This window comes from Pan troglodytes, chromosome 2 (assembly GCF_028858775.2).
Source record: "Pan troglodytes isolate AG18354 chromosome 2, NHGRI_mPanTro3-v2.0_pri, whole genome shotgun sequence".
NCBI lineage: Eukaryota > Metazoa > Chordata > Mammalia > Primates > Hominidae > Pan > Pan troglodytes.
Window position 1 is genome coordinate 36,827,762 of NC_086015.1, and position 15,998 is coordinate 36,843,759.

The following is a 15,998-nucleotide window of genomic DNA, read 5'->3' on the forward strand; positions in this document are numbered from 1 at the left end:
GTTGCCCAGGCTGGTCTCAAACTCCTGGGCCCAAGCAATCTGCCCTCCTTGGTCTCTCAAAGTGCTGGAATCACAGGCATAAGCCACTATGTCCAGCCTATATTTTAAAAACAACTTTCATTGTTTTTAACCCTTATTATGAAAGACACAAATTTCATTTTCAAAAATCTGGAATGACAGTTTAGCTTTAAAATGGTTGGCAGCAGGCAGCCACTTTGGGGTCTTGAGCTGGGAATGACAAGAGGCAAGACTACAACTTTCTATTATGGAGGGGAAGGAGGATGTGGTTTGTTGTGTGAGATGTTGAGGTCCAGGGGAGAGTAGTGATTAGACAATGACAAACTTAAGTGTCGGCAGGCAGTTTGCAAACCACTCTGCTGAATACCAATTATTACACTTTTTTTTGGTCTTTTTTTCCCCCCGCTTTTTGTGGAGAATGAGGTCTTGCTATATTGCCCAGGCAGGTCTCTAACTCCTGGGCTCAAGCTATCCTCCCCCCTCTGCCTCCATAAGAGCTGGGATTATAGGTGTGAGCCACTGCACCCGGTGAATACCAATGATTAAAAAACAGTGAACGGCTGGGCACGGTGGCTCATCCCTGTAATCCCAGCACTTTGGGAGGCCGAGGCGGGCGGATCACAAGGTCAGAAGATTGAGACCATCCTGGCTAAGACGGTGAAACCCTGTCTCTACTAAAAAATACAAAAAAAATTAGCCGGCCATGGTGGCGGGCGCCTGTAGTCCCAGCTACTCGGGAGGCTGAGGCAGGAGAATGGCGTGAACCCGGGAGGTGGAGCTTGCAGTGAGCATACATCGCACCACTGCACTCCAGCCTGGGCGACAGAGCAAGACTCCGTCTCAAAAAAAAAAAAAAAAAGCAGTGAACATGGAGCCCGGCGCCATGGCTCACGCCTGTAATCCCAGCACTTTGAGAGGCCGAGGCAGGTGGATCATGAGGTCAGGAGCTCGAGACCAGCCTGGCCAGCATGGTGAAACCCTGTCTCTATTAAAAATACAAAAAAATTAGCCGGGCATGGTGGCACGCTCCTGTAGTCCTAGCTACTTGAGAGGCTAAGGCAGGAGAATTGCTTGAACCTGGGAGGTAGAGGTTGCAATGAGCAAAAATCACGCCACTGCACTCCAGCCTGGGCAACAGGGTGATACTCCATCTCAAAAAAATAAAAATAAAAACAAAAAACAAACAAAACAAAAAAAAGTGAACATTTATAGCTTGGTACTATACTAAGCACTGTACATTTAGTAACTCATTTAACCCTGATAGTCAGGTACCTGTATCATTCCCATCACATGGATTAAAAATTTGAGGCACCGAAGGGTTAAGCAACTTGTCCAAAGCTCCAGTTAAGCGTGGTGGAGCTCTCAAGTCTGTAGTCCCAGTACTTTGGGTGGCTGAGGCAGCAGGATTGCTTGAGGCCAGGAGTTTGAGACCAGCCTGGGCAACACAGTAAGACCTTGTCTCTAAAAAAAAGAAAAAAGGAAAAAAAAGAAAAAAAGAGTAGTGGAGCTGAAGTGTTAGTTTAGCTGAGTTCTGTAGTTAACCACCAAAGCTAGATATTTACTTTTACCTTTTATATGTGCAATTCAAGTTTCTCTATTCTAATTTATAAAGTTCTAGGTGACTAGAGCTCCCATGATATCATCTGACATGTTGCTGTTCTGGACTCAGGGTTGTTGAAAGCAGCTGACACACTCTGTTAATGATTCCAAGGCCAGAGTCAGGCTGCAGTGAAGAGTTGGCCTGGTGTGTAAGAACTCCATCCCCCCTAACCGGCAGGATGCAGGCAATGATTCAGTAGGTTAGGCTGGTTCCCCCCATCCCATCCCCTCACCCCCTGCCATAGTTCAAAATAGTAATTATGATGTAATGTTTAATGTTTAAAAAAATACTCTGGTGATTTATGGACTTAAAAACTATCTGAATGCACCCTGAGGATGATGGTGAAAGGTGCAATTTTGACATCAAAACAAGTGGGTGCATCTAATATTTAATTAAAGGATCAGATGAAGAAAGCAGATGCGAAGTCGCTCAGATGGAAATGTGGCCTAACCCCCAACCCAAGGTCTGAGAGAGTGACAGAAGCTAGTGTCACCTTTGAATACAAAACATGGCTACAGATGAATTCAAGAAAGAATGAAAATTTATTGCTTATATAATTTTAGGGCTAGTTTCTTTTTTTTCTTTCTTTCTTTTTTTTTTACGAGGCGGAGTCTTGCTCTGTCACACAGGCTGGAGTTCAGTGGCAGGATCTCAGCTCACTGCAACCTCCGGCTCCTGGGTTCAAGCAATTCTCCTGCCTCAGCCTCCCGAATAGCTGGGATTACAGGCGCCTGCCACCACACACGGCTAGTTTTTTGTACCTTTAGTTTCTTTTTAGTTAATTATTAAAATACAAGATGATTTATTTTCAGGATTCTTGAAGGCATATAGACTCCCTTTCAAATGTAAATGAGTGGAGGAAAAACTGGAAGCCTGCGTCCTCCTCCTTTGCTAACAAAGGGTGTTTATTAGCTAGGATGGCAATGAAAAATTTAATACAACGTAGTTTATAGCAGTGGACTGTGTCTTTGGCTCCTCATCTGGATGTGTAGCTCCGGCTCCTCATGGATAAGCTGTATAAAGCCTTATTAGATTCAAATACTAACCGTCGCTATGCCATATTAAAAAAAATCATTATAGCTATAAGCTGTATTTCTTATATAAGTGGGGTTAAATTGGTTGACTTAAAGATTTCCCCCTTTCCTACCGGTGCTAAAAAATTGTCTTAACCAAAATTAGGAATGTGCTAATTTAACAATTTACACTACAGGCCTGCTTCCTGGCAATGTGCTGTCAATTCAAGAAAAGAAAGAAGGAAAGCTACTTCACGATGAGAAATCAAACCTCACCCCCACTTCTCGCTCTCTCTTTTCTTCCTTTTTTTTTTTTTTTTTTCCTCTGAGCAATGGTCCCCAGGAAACAAACCCACAAACCGCTGTCAAGTTTGATTCCTCTTTCTGGAGTTACAGCCTTCCTGCTCCTCCGTGATGGCTCAGCTGAAGTACCACCTCTGCTACTCGTTTTCAAAATACATGTTGAGTCTTAGGACCAGGAGGACGATTGAGGTTTTTTTTCCTTGTCATCTTTCTTTTCTTTTTCTTTCTTTCTTTTTTTGGTGGTGGGTGGGGCCAAACTAAGAGGGAGACAGCAGGTCTGGGCCATCCCTCTTCTGACCCTCTGGGGCCATCTTCCTTCTGGCAATTCTCTTCCCCCATCTGTTTTCCTCTTGTTTTTGTTTTTTAAAAAAGAAGGAAAAACAATCAAAGAAAGGAAAAGAAACGAAACAAAACAAAATTACATGAAACATCTCTATGGCAAGGCCAGTATGGTAGAAAATTATGGTAAAAAATTATAGGAGTGCATTGATTCATATGAGCATTTCATGTTTCTACACAGATCTCAAATTATGGAAGAAATACATTGTTTAGGCAAGAGATGGTGGCATGAGAAGCTTCCTCTTTAATTTTTAAATTATACAAAGTTTGCTTCTTCGTTTGGCAAAGGAGGGGCTCTGTTTTGGTCTTATTTGATCAATAATTTTTCACTCCTCACACATTTCAGAAAATGTTCACTGATGTTCATTTTGCTCCAGGTGCTAAGGAGGGAGCTCTGGGGGCAGCTGAGGGCTTACGCATTCCTGGTGGGGCTGCCAGGCTCTTCCTCAGCCTAGGAAACGCTCCCATCTCAGGACAGCACCCTGGCCCCCAAGACGGCTTCATCCTTTTGGAGAGGTACTTCTGCAGCTTCCTAGGGCCATCAGCACATGTGTCCAGCTGGGTTGATTTAAGGGCTTTTTCCAGGGTGATTTTCCCATGGATTCCAATGAGCAAAACCAGAGGAGCTGGGGAGGTCCATGTAGTGTATTTTTAAATTTCTCCATCTTTATGATCCAGGCATAGTTATGCAGGTTGGACACCGAGGTGTTTTTTTAAATTGCTTATCGAAGTATAATTTAAACAGTGAAATCGTGCACAGATCTTAAATGGCATTTATAAGTTTTGACAAATGTATATACACGGCAATCTATTTTTATTTCACCACCCCAGAAGGTTCCTTCATGCCCTTTCCCAGTCAATACCTCCTCATCCCCAAGGGTACTTTTCCTCTCCCCATAGCTTAGTTCTCTCTGTTCTAGAATTTCCTGGAAACGGAATCACACAGTATGAACTCTTTTGTGTTTGGCTTCTCTCTCCCAACACGATGTTTTTGAGTCATCAGGTTGTTGCCTGTACCAGGTTAAATAGGATATCACTAACAGCGAGATAGTGTTAAGAAGGGGACAATTTTTACCCCGTTGGCCTCCAGGCCAGATACTACCTATACCCTGGTAAGTGGCCCTCCTTGCCCTTCCAAGTGAGTCTCTCTCCAGGGCCATGCAAGTTCCTCTCCCAGAACGGCTCAGGCGGCCTCGGGCACCACCCAGATGGCTGCGGGGCCATCACCAGGTCGCCTCCCCAGAACAGCTGCCCCCTGCTTCCCCCCAGCCCCATTAAAACTCAAAAGGGAACTCTGGCCCCTCTGCCGATCAGAATTCAGACTCGCTTAATTCCATGCATCCAACTGCACACAACCGTGTGATGTTTTGGTGATCAGATATGCAGAGTTCTTTAAAAAACGTAAAAAGAAAAAAAGAAAAGGTGGGTAAAAACCGAGATCTCCCGGGCAGTGGATATGTCTCGGTTGAGCCAGGGATTCAGAATGAAATCTTTTCTTTTCTTTTTTAAATAAACGGAAGAGTCGTTCTCTGCTCCTCGCTCAGAAGGTTTCAAAGGTCGTCACACTGAAGCCCGGGGGCGTTCATCTCCCCAGCGGCCGGGAGAAGGGAGGAGGTTGGAGGGAGGAGGGAGGGAGCACACAAAAGCGGGCCGTGCTGAGAGGGCTAATGTTTCCTGTTTGCCTGGAGCCCCCTCCCCTGCCTCCCCTCCCCCAGCCCCCTCCCAGCACTCGGGCGGAAGTGAGTTTGCTCCTTTGGAGATTAAAAGGATTCCGAATTCCGATCAGTCCCAATAACCGGCGTAGTGAAGAGAAGAGGAGGAGGAGGAGGAGGCAGAGGCGGCAAAGCAGAGAAAGAGGGGGCGCGCGCGCGCGCGCACGCAACCCGAACTGGGGGAGTTGTGCAAAGCCCCAGGAGGCCGGGGCACGGCGGGAGCAAAGCTCGGTAGGCGCAGCGCGGCCGAGGCCACCCGCGTCCGGATCGGCGACTCCTTTCAGAAAGAAGATGACGCGGGCGCGAGCCGGCGGCGTTGGCCACGCGGCTCCCGAGCTCGCCGCGCGGGGCTGTTGCCGGTTCCACTGATTCCAGCGCGCCCGAGAGGAGCCTCCATCCCCGAGGCTCGGGATCGGAGGGGGGACCAAGGCGAGGGCGAAATGGCCCGATGACAAAGGAAATGTGATCCCCCTTCTCTGCCAAGGTTTCAGAGAGGACGGACGTGAGGAGGAGGAGGGGCGCAGGGCGCGCGCGGAGCTCGGATAGCATTGCACGACGGCCCGCGCGGAGCGGGTACATCTAATATCTTCCTGCCGATGAATAATTCAGGGCGGCCCGCGGGGACCTGCGGCCCCGCGCGCTAAGCCGAAGGGGAAGGAGCGTGCGTGAGGCGCCCAGGCCAGGCGAGGCGGGGGCACGAAGGCTCCGGGCCGCGTGGGGCGCGCGTGCGTGTTAAGCGCGGGCAGCCGCGGCCCGGCTGGGCAGGCGCGCGGGAGACTCGAGGCGCGTGGGACGCGCGTGCGTACTGCACGCGTGCGGCCGCGGCTGGGCCACCACGAGCTGCAGCTGCTGCGGGGCCCACCGCCCTGCAGAGGAGGCCGTGCCTGGCTGTGCGCAAGCCCCAAGCGCAGCACGCCGGGCCACCCAGGAGCCCCTGGCCGCCGCGTCATGCGGCGGGGCAGCCGACGTCGCGCGGGGAGACACCGGCTTGGCGACGCGCCGCTCCCGCCTTTACTAGTTTGGGGCTCCTTCCCCTCCCAAGAACAGACTAAATCCGTTTAAAGAAAAGCAACGCACCAAATACTCGTGGAACCAAATTCTGCTCTCGCCAGGACTGGGACTGCACAGCGAACTCTCCTTTTGGGAACTCCTTTCGGCTATTGCGAAGGGAAGCCTCAGCTACTCCAGGGAGTCTTCCGACCTCCCTGCCCCCGCTCGCCCCTCGCCTGTCGGGGCTTGTTCCGGCGTTCCCTCTTCGGAAGGCACGCGGCCCCCAAGTTATCCGGAGGAATCTGTGTCGCCGCTGGATAGTGGCATTTAATGCCTGCAGTGTCGGGGGTGGCAGCGCTCGGGCCGGACGTGGCGAGGCCAAACGGGCAGCGCTGCTCTGGTGCCGGCTCCCGGATTGCAGGCCTAATCGATGCATTTTTCTGTGTGAGTCGGTGACTCCCCCACCCACCTCGTCCGCTCTCTCCTCCTCCTCCTCCTCTTCCTCTCTGGTCTCCTCCCTCCTCCGGGCTGGGTTGCAAATGGCTTCGTTCCCCGAGACCGATTTCCAGATCTGCTTGCTGTGTAAGGAGATGTGCGGCTCGCCGGCGCCGCTCTCCTCCAACTCGTCCGCGTCGTCGTCCTCCTCGCAGACGTCCACGTCGTCGGGGGGCGGCGGCGGGGGCCCTGGGGCGGCGGCGCGCCGCCTACACGTCCTGCCCTGCCTGCACGCCTTCTGCCGCCCCTGCCTCGAGGCGCACCGGCTGCCGGCGGCGGGCGGCGGCGCGGCGGGAGAGCCGCTCAAGCTGCGCTGCCCCGTGTGCGACCAGAAAGTAGTGCTAGCCGAGGCGGCGGGTATGGACGCGCTGCCTTCGTCCGCCTTCCTGCTTAGCAACCTGCTCGACGCGGTGGTGGCCACTGCCGACGAGCCGCCGCCCAAGAACGGGCGCGCCGGCGCTCCGGCGGGAGCGGGCGGCCACAGCAACCACCGGCACCACGCTCACCACGCGCACCCGCGCGCGTCCGCCTCCGCGCCGCCACTCCCGCAGGCGCCGCAGCCGCCCGCGCCTTCCCGCTCGGCACCCGGCGGCCCTGCCGCTTCCCCGTCGGCGCTGCTGCTCCGCCGGCCTCACGGCTGCAGCTCGTGCGATGAGGGCAACGCAGCTTCTTCGCGCTGCCTCGACTGCCAGGAGCACCTGTGCGACAACTGCGTCCGAGCGCACCAGCGCGTGCGCCTCACCAAGGACCACTACATCGAGCGCGGCCCGCCGGGTCCCGGTGCCGCAGCAGCGGCGCAGCAGCTCGGGCTCGGGCCGCCCTTTCCCGGCCCGCCCTTCTCCATCCTCTCAGTGTTTCCCGAGCGCCTCGGCTTCTGCCAGCACCACGACGACGAGGTGAGTGCGTGGGGGCGTGTGTTTGTGTCCATCGGATAACTGCGTGTGTGCTCAACAGCGTTTCCCGGCCGGTCCCACAGCGAGGGGAGGAGGCCCTCTCCGGATTTGGTTTGTATTTCCTTTGGCTACGTGGCAGTCCTTGCTACCAAAGTAGATCATGACCTGGGAAGTATGTGGAAGTGGATTCTGTGTACGTGTCGCGAGGGGCTCCGAAAAATCCCATAGCGTGGGGTCCTCCCTTTTCTGATTTTAATTTCTGTGTGGCAAAACGCGGCAATCGTCTTGAGTTAGGCGTGAGTTGGGAAGAGATAGGTGTGTGTGTTTGTGTAGACGTGGCCTGCTCTTGTGGGCACACCAGAGGCCTCCCAACGTGCTGAGAAGGCGCTCCTTTATTTTCAGATTTTTGTTTGGAAAACTCATAGATTGTTGCCTTTAAAATGGGGCGTGAGCCCGGAAGAGATGGTTGTGTGGGTGAGTGCGTGGAGTTTGTGTGCCTCCGTAGACCTGGTTTCCACGTGCGCACTTGTGAGGGGAAGACTGGTTTTTTTGTTGTTGGGACAGCATGGCAGTCCTTGCCTCCTTACGTTGGGTAAGAGTGGGAGCGTCTGTGGATCTTTGAGGGCCAAGGGCCCCCAGTCTTAAGCCCTTCTCTCTCTGCGGCTGCTTCCTATATTGTTTAAAATGCGTGTTCTGGCCCCTGAATTCTCCTAGCGTGAAATCGCCGTTCGTGGGCCCACGGCTGCACCCCGAGATAGAAGCGGAATAAAGGGACGACGTTACCTTCACCAGCCTGAGTCTCTTGGGCCGCGCCCGCCTGCCCCGACTCCAAGCCCTACAGGAACCGGTTTCCCTGGTTAGGAGGTATCCACCCGGCTCAACCAGGGGCTCGACTTCCTTGGAAAAGACCAAGGCAGCCGTACGCTGCTGGAACGCCGGAGTGCAAAGGCTTTTAGGGCTACATTGCAACCCTCGGGCTCGATTTCGCCCTTTGGGCTGTCGAGTAAACATTTGCTTTTCACACAGTGTGACCCCTTTCTCCTTTCCACTTTGGTATTATGCGAGTGTCGTCTTCTCCCCCGAACCCAATGAAGGCAGGCCAAAAGTCTTGAGAAGCGGGCTCTTGCCGAGGGGGTCGGTAACTTAGGCGATCTACCTGTAGACCGGTGAGAGAGGGTGTGGGTGAAAGTCTTGACTTAGAGCGTAAGCTGGAGACTGCAGAGGCTTTAAAAGCCATAGTGGGGGTCGTGGCCTGTGTGAGCTGGAGAGTGGGTACCGAGCACCGCAAAGGTGAGCCCAGCGCCGCTGCCTTTTCCACTCCTAACCTGTTATTTGGGGAGGAGGGCGGAGCTATTGCCTGATGGCCTTTAGCTGGCTTCTCCTGTTGGAAAAAAGTTGAAATTCTAATCTACTTGTTGTAGGCATCTCCTTTTAAAAGGTTTCTTCTAGGTAAGAAGCTAGGGGGCAGTTATCTTTGTTTTCCGTTTTTAAACTTTGAATGGACTCCTAGTTTTAATATACTGTGGGTTCATGTTCTTTCATCACTTTTAGAAAAATGAGTGATTGAGGTAAATACCGATCCAAATCCCAGGAACAGAAAAATGGAGCCAATTCACTTGCAGTTTGGGATCAAATGCAGGGTGAGCAGAATGGGGTTGAATCCAGGAGTTTCCCCTTCTGAGAGGTGCTTTTAGTTTAAATGTCAGTTTATATTTCCAGTTAAAGATACACCTATATTTTATTTGGGCTGAAACAGTAGATGCTCAGTGTTGGCAGACTTGTAAAAGATTTATTCACTTTTAAAATTAGAAAACCCTTCAAACTGCATTGGGGAGTGTGAATTGAGAAGTGAAGCTCTCCACTCACCCTGGGAGGTTACTCGGAAGCTCTTCAAATTCACTTTTTAGCATGTGCAATGTCAGGTTGAAGTAACTAATAATCCTTAACATAAAATTTGCTCAGTTTTGAGCAAGATTCTGCTTGCTCTCTTTAGCTTTTCATTAAAAACATTTCGGAAATTGTTTGGCCTTTTTATTCATTCCTGGATTTAGAACGCTAGAAATTTGAGATTAAAGGTGACAAACCAGTGTTCTGAGTAGAAGACTAAAGTGTTAGGAGAGACAGCACTAACAGGTAGTGAGGTTCATAAACGGTTCCACCTACAGCTTAAATAATTCCTTTTCTTTTGATCACGTTAACAGTTTGAGAATATTGTTCCTTTAAAAAGTCATCCCTCTCTGGCTGGGAAGGAGCTTTAGGACATTTTTGGAGGATGATAGACTGACCCATATCCGGACTGCGATACACTGAATGCCTAAATCCACACATTTTAATGTGTATACTGTCTACCTCAATTTTTAAGATGAGCTCCTTAACTGAGTTGCTTCCCTTGTCCACAGTCTCCGTTAAATAATTCAGAGTAGCACCTTTTCCTTATAGTGACTCAGGCCACCTGACCTTGGGAAGGAGGCCCAAACACCCTACCCCAGCCTGCAGGGTCTCTCGCCCAGGGGGACTTTCTTCCTTAAGCATCCCCTTGTAAATGCCTTCTTAGGATTGGCAAGTAAGGTATCTCGTCTGAGCAATTGGCTTTAAACCGTAATGATGATAACCTGGAAATCTTTGGGTTTTCCAACGAAATAATGAGACTTGCTTGCTGCTACTCTTTTATTTTGGCTTATTTCAACAACATAGTTGGGGCTTTTCACTAGTTCTGTGCCTCCAGAGTCCGAAAGGCCTGCAGGCTCCGTGGCCCAGCCAGCATCCGGGCGGGGAATCCAAGGCGAGAATCCGAGGTCGCCGTCCCCGGAACAGCTGGCCGCGGGCCCGCTGCGTGCCGCGGGTCCTGGGAGAGGCGGGCGCGCAGGTAGAGTCGCCGCGGGCCTGCGCTGCCGCCCGGCCAGCCCGGAGCCTGCCTCGGCTCTGGGGACGTGGCCTGGCCGGCGGCTGCTCTTCTCCCCGCAGGCACCCGCTGGGGTATTCACGGCCGCTCTGGTCATGGAGTAGGGTCTTCGCTTGAGTTTTGGGGGAAGAGTTTCACAACTAGGGAGTTGTGAGCGCTGCTCCAGCTGCTCACAAGTGGCCCTTTAGTGTTGTTTTGCTTTTGGCACATAGAACGTGAGCCCTTTGCAGCCTTGGAGGCGACACCGGCAGCAGAAATGCTGGGTGTGTTGTGTGCCTAAGCTGGGCGTCAGGATTCTGTGAATGGCGGGAAGTTGAGCAGGGTTTGAACCCAGGAAAGCCTCTGTCACTAGCGGTGAGGGGCAGTGGGGGTGACATTGTTGCCACCTGGAAAACATTGTAGCCCGCCCCACCCGAGGATGGCAATATTGTTCCCAGTTAGGCAGGTCTGGGGGTGGCGTTTTCTGGAGTCTGGTTGGAAAAAGGGGTGCAGGTGTTGGTAGAATCCATGCGGTCCCTGTGTTGGGCTTTAAAATGCCTCCTGAAGAGAAAAGTTCTAGAATTCCAACTTGATTTGACCCTGAACATTGAGCACTCCTGGGACTGTCTCCTGGCAGGAAACTTAAAGTGGCTTCAGACACTTGGAACAAGGAGGTTTGCTGCCTAAAATAATCGGTTGCTGTGTGAATTTGTTTTGTATATTTTAAGTCATATTGTAAATGGGACTGTACCTGTATTCAGCACCAGTGTATATTATTCTCTGTTCCCAAAGTCTAAGTTTTTTCAGGTCTGCATATACTCAGTGTATGCATGCTTATTTTTAAATTATATTCATGTTCTTGCATAAATTATAAAATCCATACCAAAATATTTTTAAAAGCATAATACAAATTTCCCACTTACACTGCATATCGAAGTAATTCTCTTTTTAAAGGTGTGAAATGTAGGTATAGCTAAAGAACCACTTTCCTATCTTTTCCGTCTTTAGAGGCGATCAGATGTAACTAAGTTGGTGAAATTTATGATAAACTTTGAGAATTTCTACAAGAAATTGGGATTTTAATTGGAATCCGATTGATTCATATTAATTTCAACAAATTTTTTAAAAAAATTTTTTTAAAGTAAGGACAAGGAGAGAAAGTGAACAGAAATGGGTATTCTAGTATTTCTGTTACCTGCCTTCAACCTGCTCTACACTAGTCCTCTGAGTGCAGACATCTCACCTACTGGCTGGAAAACCAAACCTAACTGCCTTGAAAATAATTACAGAGGTTGCTGCTTTGAATCCAGTTCAGCAGGTAGACATTAGGAAGCCTATTGAATTCAGAAAATGCTTGATAAAAATATATGGGAGGGAAATGTTCATTATTGATATGTTAATTGCTTAGCCTTTGTGGGCTTAAGGTAGTTCCATTAAAGTGCATAGGAATGGATTTTTCAACATGGACCCTCAGGAAGTGGGCCACAGCTAGTTTGGCAAGCCTGTGCTGATGAGGTTGCCTTGAAGGCACAACCTGTCATAAACTGTGCTAGTAGTATGGAGGCTGTTGTGGTAACAGCACTGTCTGGGAAACCTTTTGTGATTATTTTTTCAGTTTCCTTCCTTTACAAAGATAAACTATAGTGGTTTTAGTGGTTTGGGGATTGCATAGATTTGATACAAGATTTTTATTTCCTATTCTAGGAATATACATTTTGGAAGACAAGATATTTGGGGAAAAAACGTTACTTTTTCTAGACTTCCACTTCTTCATTTGACAACAGTATTTGTTCTTTATCATTGACATTGTTTTCAAAGTGAAATAGTTGTACTTGAAATGGGGAAACCCAGGAGGCGGAGGTTGCAGTGAGCCGAGGTTATGCCATTGCACTCCAGCCTGGGTGACGGAGCGAGACTATCTAAAAAGATACAGGGAAATCTTCCTAAAAGTGTTTGAAGAGGGTCAGGCGTGAGCCACCGCGCCTTTGGGAGGCCGAGGCGGGCGGATCACGAGGTCAAGAGATCGAGACCATCCTGGCCAACATGGTGAAACCCTGTCTCTACTAAAAATACAACAAAAATTAGCCAGGCGTGGTGGCGCGTGCCTGTAGTCCCAGCTACCCGGGAGGCTGAGGCAGGAGCATTGCTTGAACTGGGGAGGCGGAGGCCGCAGTGATCCGAGATTGTGCCGCTGCACTCCAACCTGGGCAACAGAGTGAGACTCGTCTCAAAAAAAGAAAAAAAAAAGTGTTTGAAGATTGGGTAAAAATTGCCATTTCCCATCTAGTTCTTCCTCCCATTGTATTATAGCTACTTACTTAATACTTTTATTTAGTCCTTTTGTTTTTTTCTGAGATGGAGTTTCACTCTTGTTATCCAGGCTGGAGTGCGGTGGTGCAGTCTTGGCTCACTACAACCTCCACCTCACGGGTTCAAGTGATTCTCCTGCTTCAGCCTCCCAAGTAACAGGGATTACAGGCGCTCGTCACCTTGTCCGGCTAATTTTTTTTTTCTTTTTTTTTTTTTTTTAAGTAGAGACGGGGTTTCACCATATTGGCCAGGCTTGTCTCTAACTCCTGACCTCAGGTGATCCACCTGCCTCGGCCTCCCAAAGGGCTGGGATTGATTACAGGCAAGAGCCACCGCGCCTGGCCCTAGTCCTTTTCTTAAGGCTGAGTCTCACTCTTCCCAGGCTGGAGTGCAGTTGTACAGCTCCTTAAAGCCTTGACTTCTCAGGCTTAAGAGATCCTCCTGCCTGTGTCTCTCAAGTAGCTGGGACTACAGGCTCTAGCCATCACACCTGGCTAATTTTTGTAATTTTTGTGGAGATGGCGTTTCGCCATGTTGCCCAGGCTGGTCTCAAACTCCCAAGGTCAAGCAACCTGCCTACCTAGGCCTCCCAAAATGCTGGGATTTCAGGCATGAGCCACCTCGCTGAGCTAGATAGTCCTTTTCTTTTCTTTTTTTCTTGAGATGGAGTCTCGCTGTGTCACCCAGGCTGGAGTTCAGTGGCACGATCTTGGCTCACTGCAACCTCCGCCTCCCTGGTTCAAGCAATTCTTCTGCCTCAGCCTCCCAAGTAGCTGGGACTACAGTCATGTGCCACCATGCCCGGCTAATTTTTGTATTTTTAGTGGAGACGGTGTTTCACCATGTTGGCCAGGCTGGTCTTGAGCTCCTGACCTCAAGGTGATCTGCCTAACTCGACCTCCCAAAGTGCTGGGATTCAGGTGTGAGCCACTGTGCCTGGCCCTTAGGTAGTCCTTTTCTAGAAGGATCTCAGGAGGCTTAAATGTCTAGTTTCCTCAAGTACTACTTAATATGGATGCAACTTTCTCCTCACATGTAAAATTATGAGCATAATTGGGCTTTATGTCTTTTCACTGAAAAAAGGAACTAATAATCGTGCATATATAGTAAGGAAGTTAGCTCTTGTGGAGGCTGTCAATGAAGTTAAATGGCTAAAACGCTTTTTTTAAAGTGGTTTGCCAGGGTAAAACGTGTTTATAAATTTTTCTGGTTCAAGATAAATTTTCATTAAATAATTCGGTAGCTCTAAAATTTAACCCCCTCTGAGTTATTTCTGGTGCTAAAAGTCATTTCTCCATCCAGTTCTCTACACAGGGCAAGGTTTATTTTGTCTGTATTCATTCTTAGCAAATAAAGGACCATTTCAGTGTCATTTTTGACACAGGCAAAAGGGTGAGATGAATTCTATACTATGCAGGCAGTTTCAAAATACTGCTTCCCCCCTTCTCCCACTCCCACCTATAAAACTAATAAAGGTTAAAGGCCTGGCTCACTAAGGCTGTTTTTGCTATCTCTAACATTTTGGAAGCGAGCAAGAGAAAGATAATGATAAAGAATTACAGTTGCCTTAAGGGAGCAAGATGCCACCCATTGAAGCCTACTCTGTTACCGCTTTTCTTCTTGACCTTTCAAGCATTGTGGCTTGCAAGAGTAAGCTTGATCCATCTTTCCTCTAAAGCTGATGTGACCTCCTGCTTGTTCAATACTAAATTATTCCCCTCCTTTTGAGGTTTTGTCTATACTCACAAACTGAGTTGACTGAAACCAGATTGACTGTTTTGATTGACAAGACTCTGACTTGTCAACCTAAAAAGTGGGAGGAGTAGGGGGCCTAGTGGTGTCCCTTTACATTTGAAACTGTTTGACTTAAACGACATTCCAAAGTAAATCTTTGCCTCTCCCATGCCATCTCTTGCCTTCCTCATGCTGTAGATAAATGCAGTTTGCTTACAACTGGCTTTGAGGGTGGTAGAATGAAATGAAATGGGGGAAGATCCCACTCAACTCCCATCCAGGCAGGGTGCGGTGGCTCACGCCTGCAATCCCAGCACTTTGGGAGGCTGACGTGGGCAGATCACATAAGGCCCAGAGTTCGAGACCAGCCTACCAACATGGTGAAATCCCATCTCTACTCAAAATACAAAAATTAGCCAGAGGAATCCCAGCTACTGAGGCTGAGGCAGGAGAATCACTTGAGCGTGGGAGGCGGAGGTTGCAGTGGGCCAGGATCATGCTATTGCACTCCAGTCTGGGCAATAGAACAAGACTATGTCTCACAAACAAACTCCCATCCAAACCTGAGTTTTAGAGATACTCATATTAGACTTAGGCTAATAGTTTTTTTTGTCATTCTTACTGTAGATTTTCTACTAATCCTAGATGGTTCCTAACCAGAAGTTTAATTCCCATCAGGTGAGTTCTTTTTTTTTTTTTTTTTTTGAGAGGGAGCTCTGTCACCCAGGCTGGAGTGTAGTGGCACCATGTTGGTCAGGCTGGTCTCAAACTCCTGACCTCAAATGGTCCACCCACCTTGGCCTCCCAAAGTGCTGGGATTACAGGTGTGAGCCACCACACCCGGTCAGGTGAGTTTTGTTTTTTGTTTGTTTGTTTTTTTGAGACGGGGTCTTGCTGTATCCTGTCCCTGAGGCTGGAGTGCAGTGGTGCGATCTCAGCTCACTGCAAGCTCTGCCTCCTGGGTTCACGCCATCCTCCTGCCTCAGCCTTCCCAGTAGCTGGGACTACAGGTGCCCGCCACCATGCCCGGCTAATTGTTTTTGTATTTTTAGTAGAGACGGGGTTTCACTGTGTTAGCCAGGATGGTCTTGATCTCCTGACCTTGTGATCCACCCGCCTTGGCCTCCCAAAGTGCTGGTATTAACAGGCGTGAGCCACCGCGCCCAGGCTATGAGTTTGTTTTTAGTGAAGCTATAAATTATCAGTTGGCACAAAAAATTAGCAGCCAGTTGTATTTCACTCAAAAACAATTTTCCACACAGAAGTAGTAGTCTTTAGCAATAAAAATACTGTTTTCAGTAATTATGTTAGCATATTGAAGTTGTGATTATTGGGAATGAGGTCCTTTGTCATGAAGGGTAGGGGGATAATTCTTCTTTTGTTTTTGTTTTTTTTTTTTTTGGTGGAGTCTCACTCTGTTGCCTAGGCTGGAGTGTAATGGTGTGATCTCGGCTCCTTGTACCTTCTGCCTCCTGGGTTCAAGCGATTCTCCTGCCTCGTCTCACGAGTAGCTGGGATCACAGGCATGCACCACCATGCCTGGCTAATTTTGTATTTTTAGTAGAGATGGGGTTTTGCCATATTGGCCAGGCTGGTCTCGAACTCCTGACCTCAGGTGATCTGCCGCCTCAGCCTCCCAAAGTGCCGGGATTACAGGCGTGAGCCACCGCGCCTTGCAAGGGGGGATAATTCTTGATTGTGATCATTTAT

General features: G+C 49.4%; 2 protein-coding genes across 2 annotated transcripts in view; one reads left to right on the top strand and one right to left on the bottom strand.

Moving 5' to 3' along the window:
- Positions 1-2,141: 2,141 nt before the first annotated feature.
- LOC750255 (uncharacterized) lies at positions 2,142-6,033 on the bottom strand. Its single transcript, XM_016940635.4, is given in 2 exon segments — positions 2,142-5,145; positions 5,148-6,033. Coding segments are annotated over 2 exon segments (507 nt in total). The 5' UTR covers positions 5,565-6,033; the 3' UTR covers positions 2,142-5,055.
- Positions 6,033-15,998, top strand: part of TRIM71 (tripartite motif containing 71) — an 80,115-nt gene continuing 70,149 nt past the window's right edge. The window contains exon 1 of the mRNA XM_016940634.4: positions 6,033-7,366. Coding sequence (XP_016796123.1) covers positions 6,515-7,366 — 852 coding nt within the window. The 5' untranslated portion in view covers positions 6,033-6,514. The remainder of the gene's footprint in view (positions 7,367-15,998) is intronic.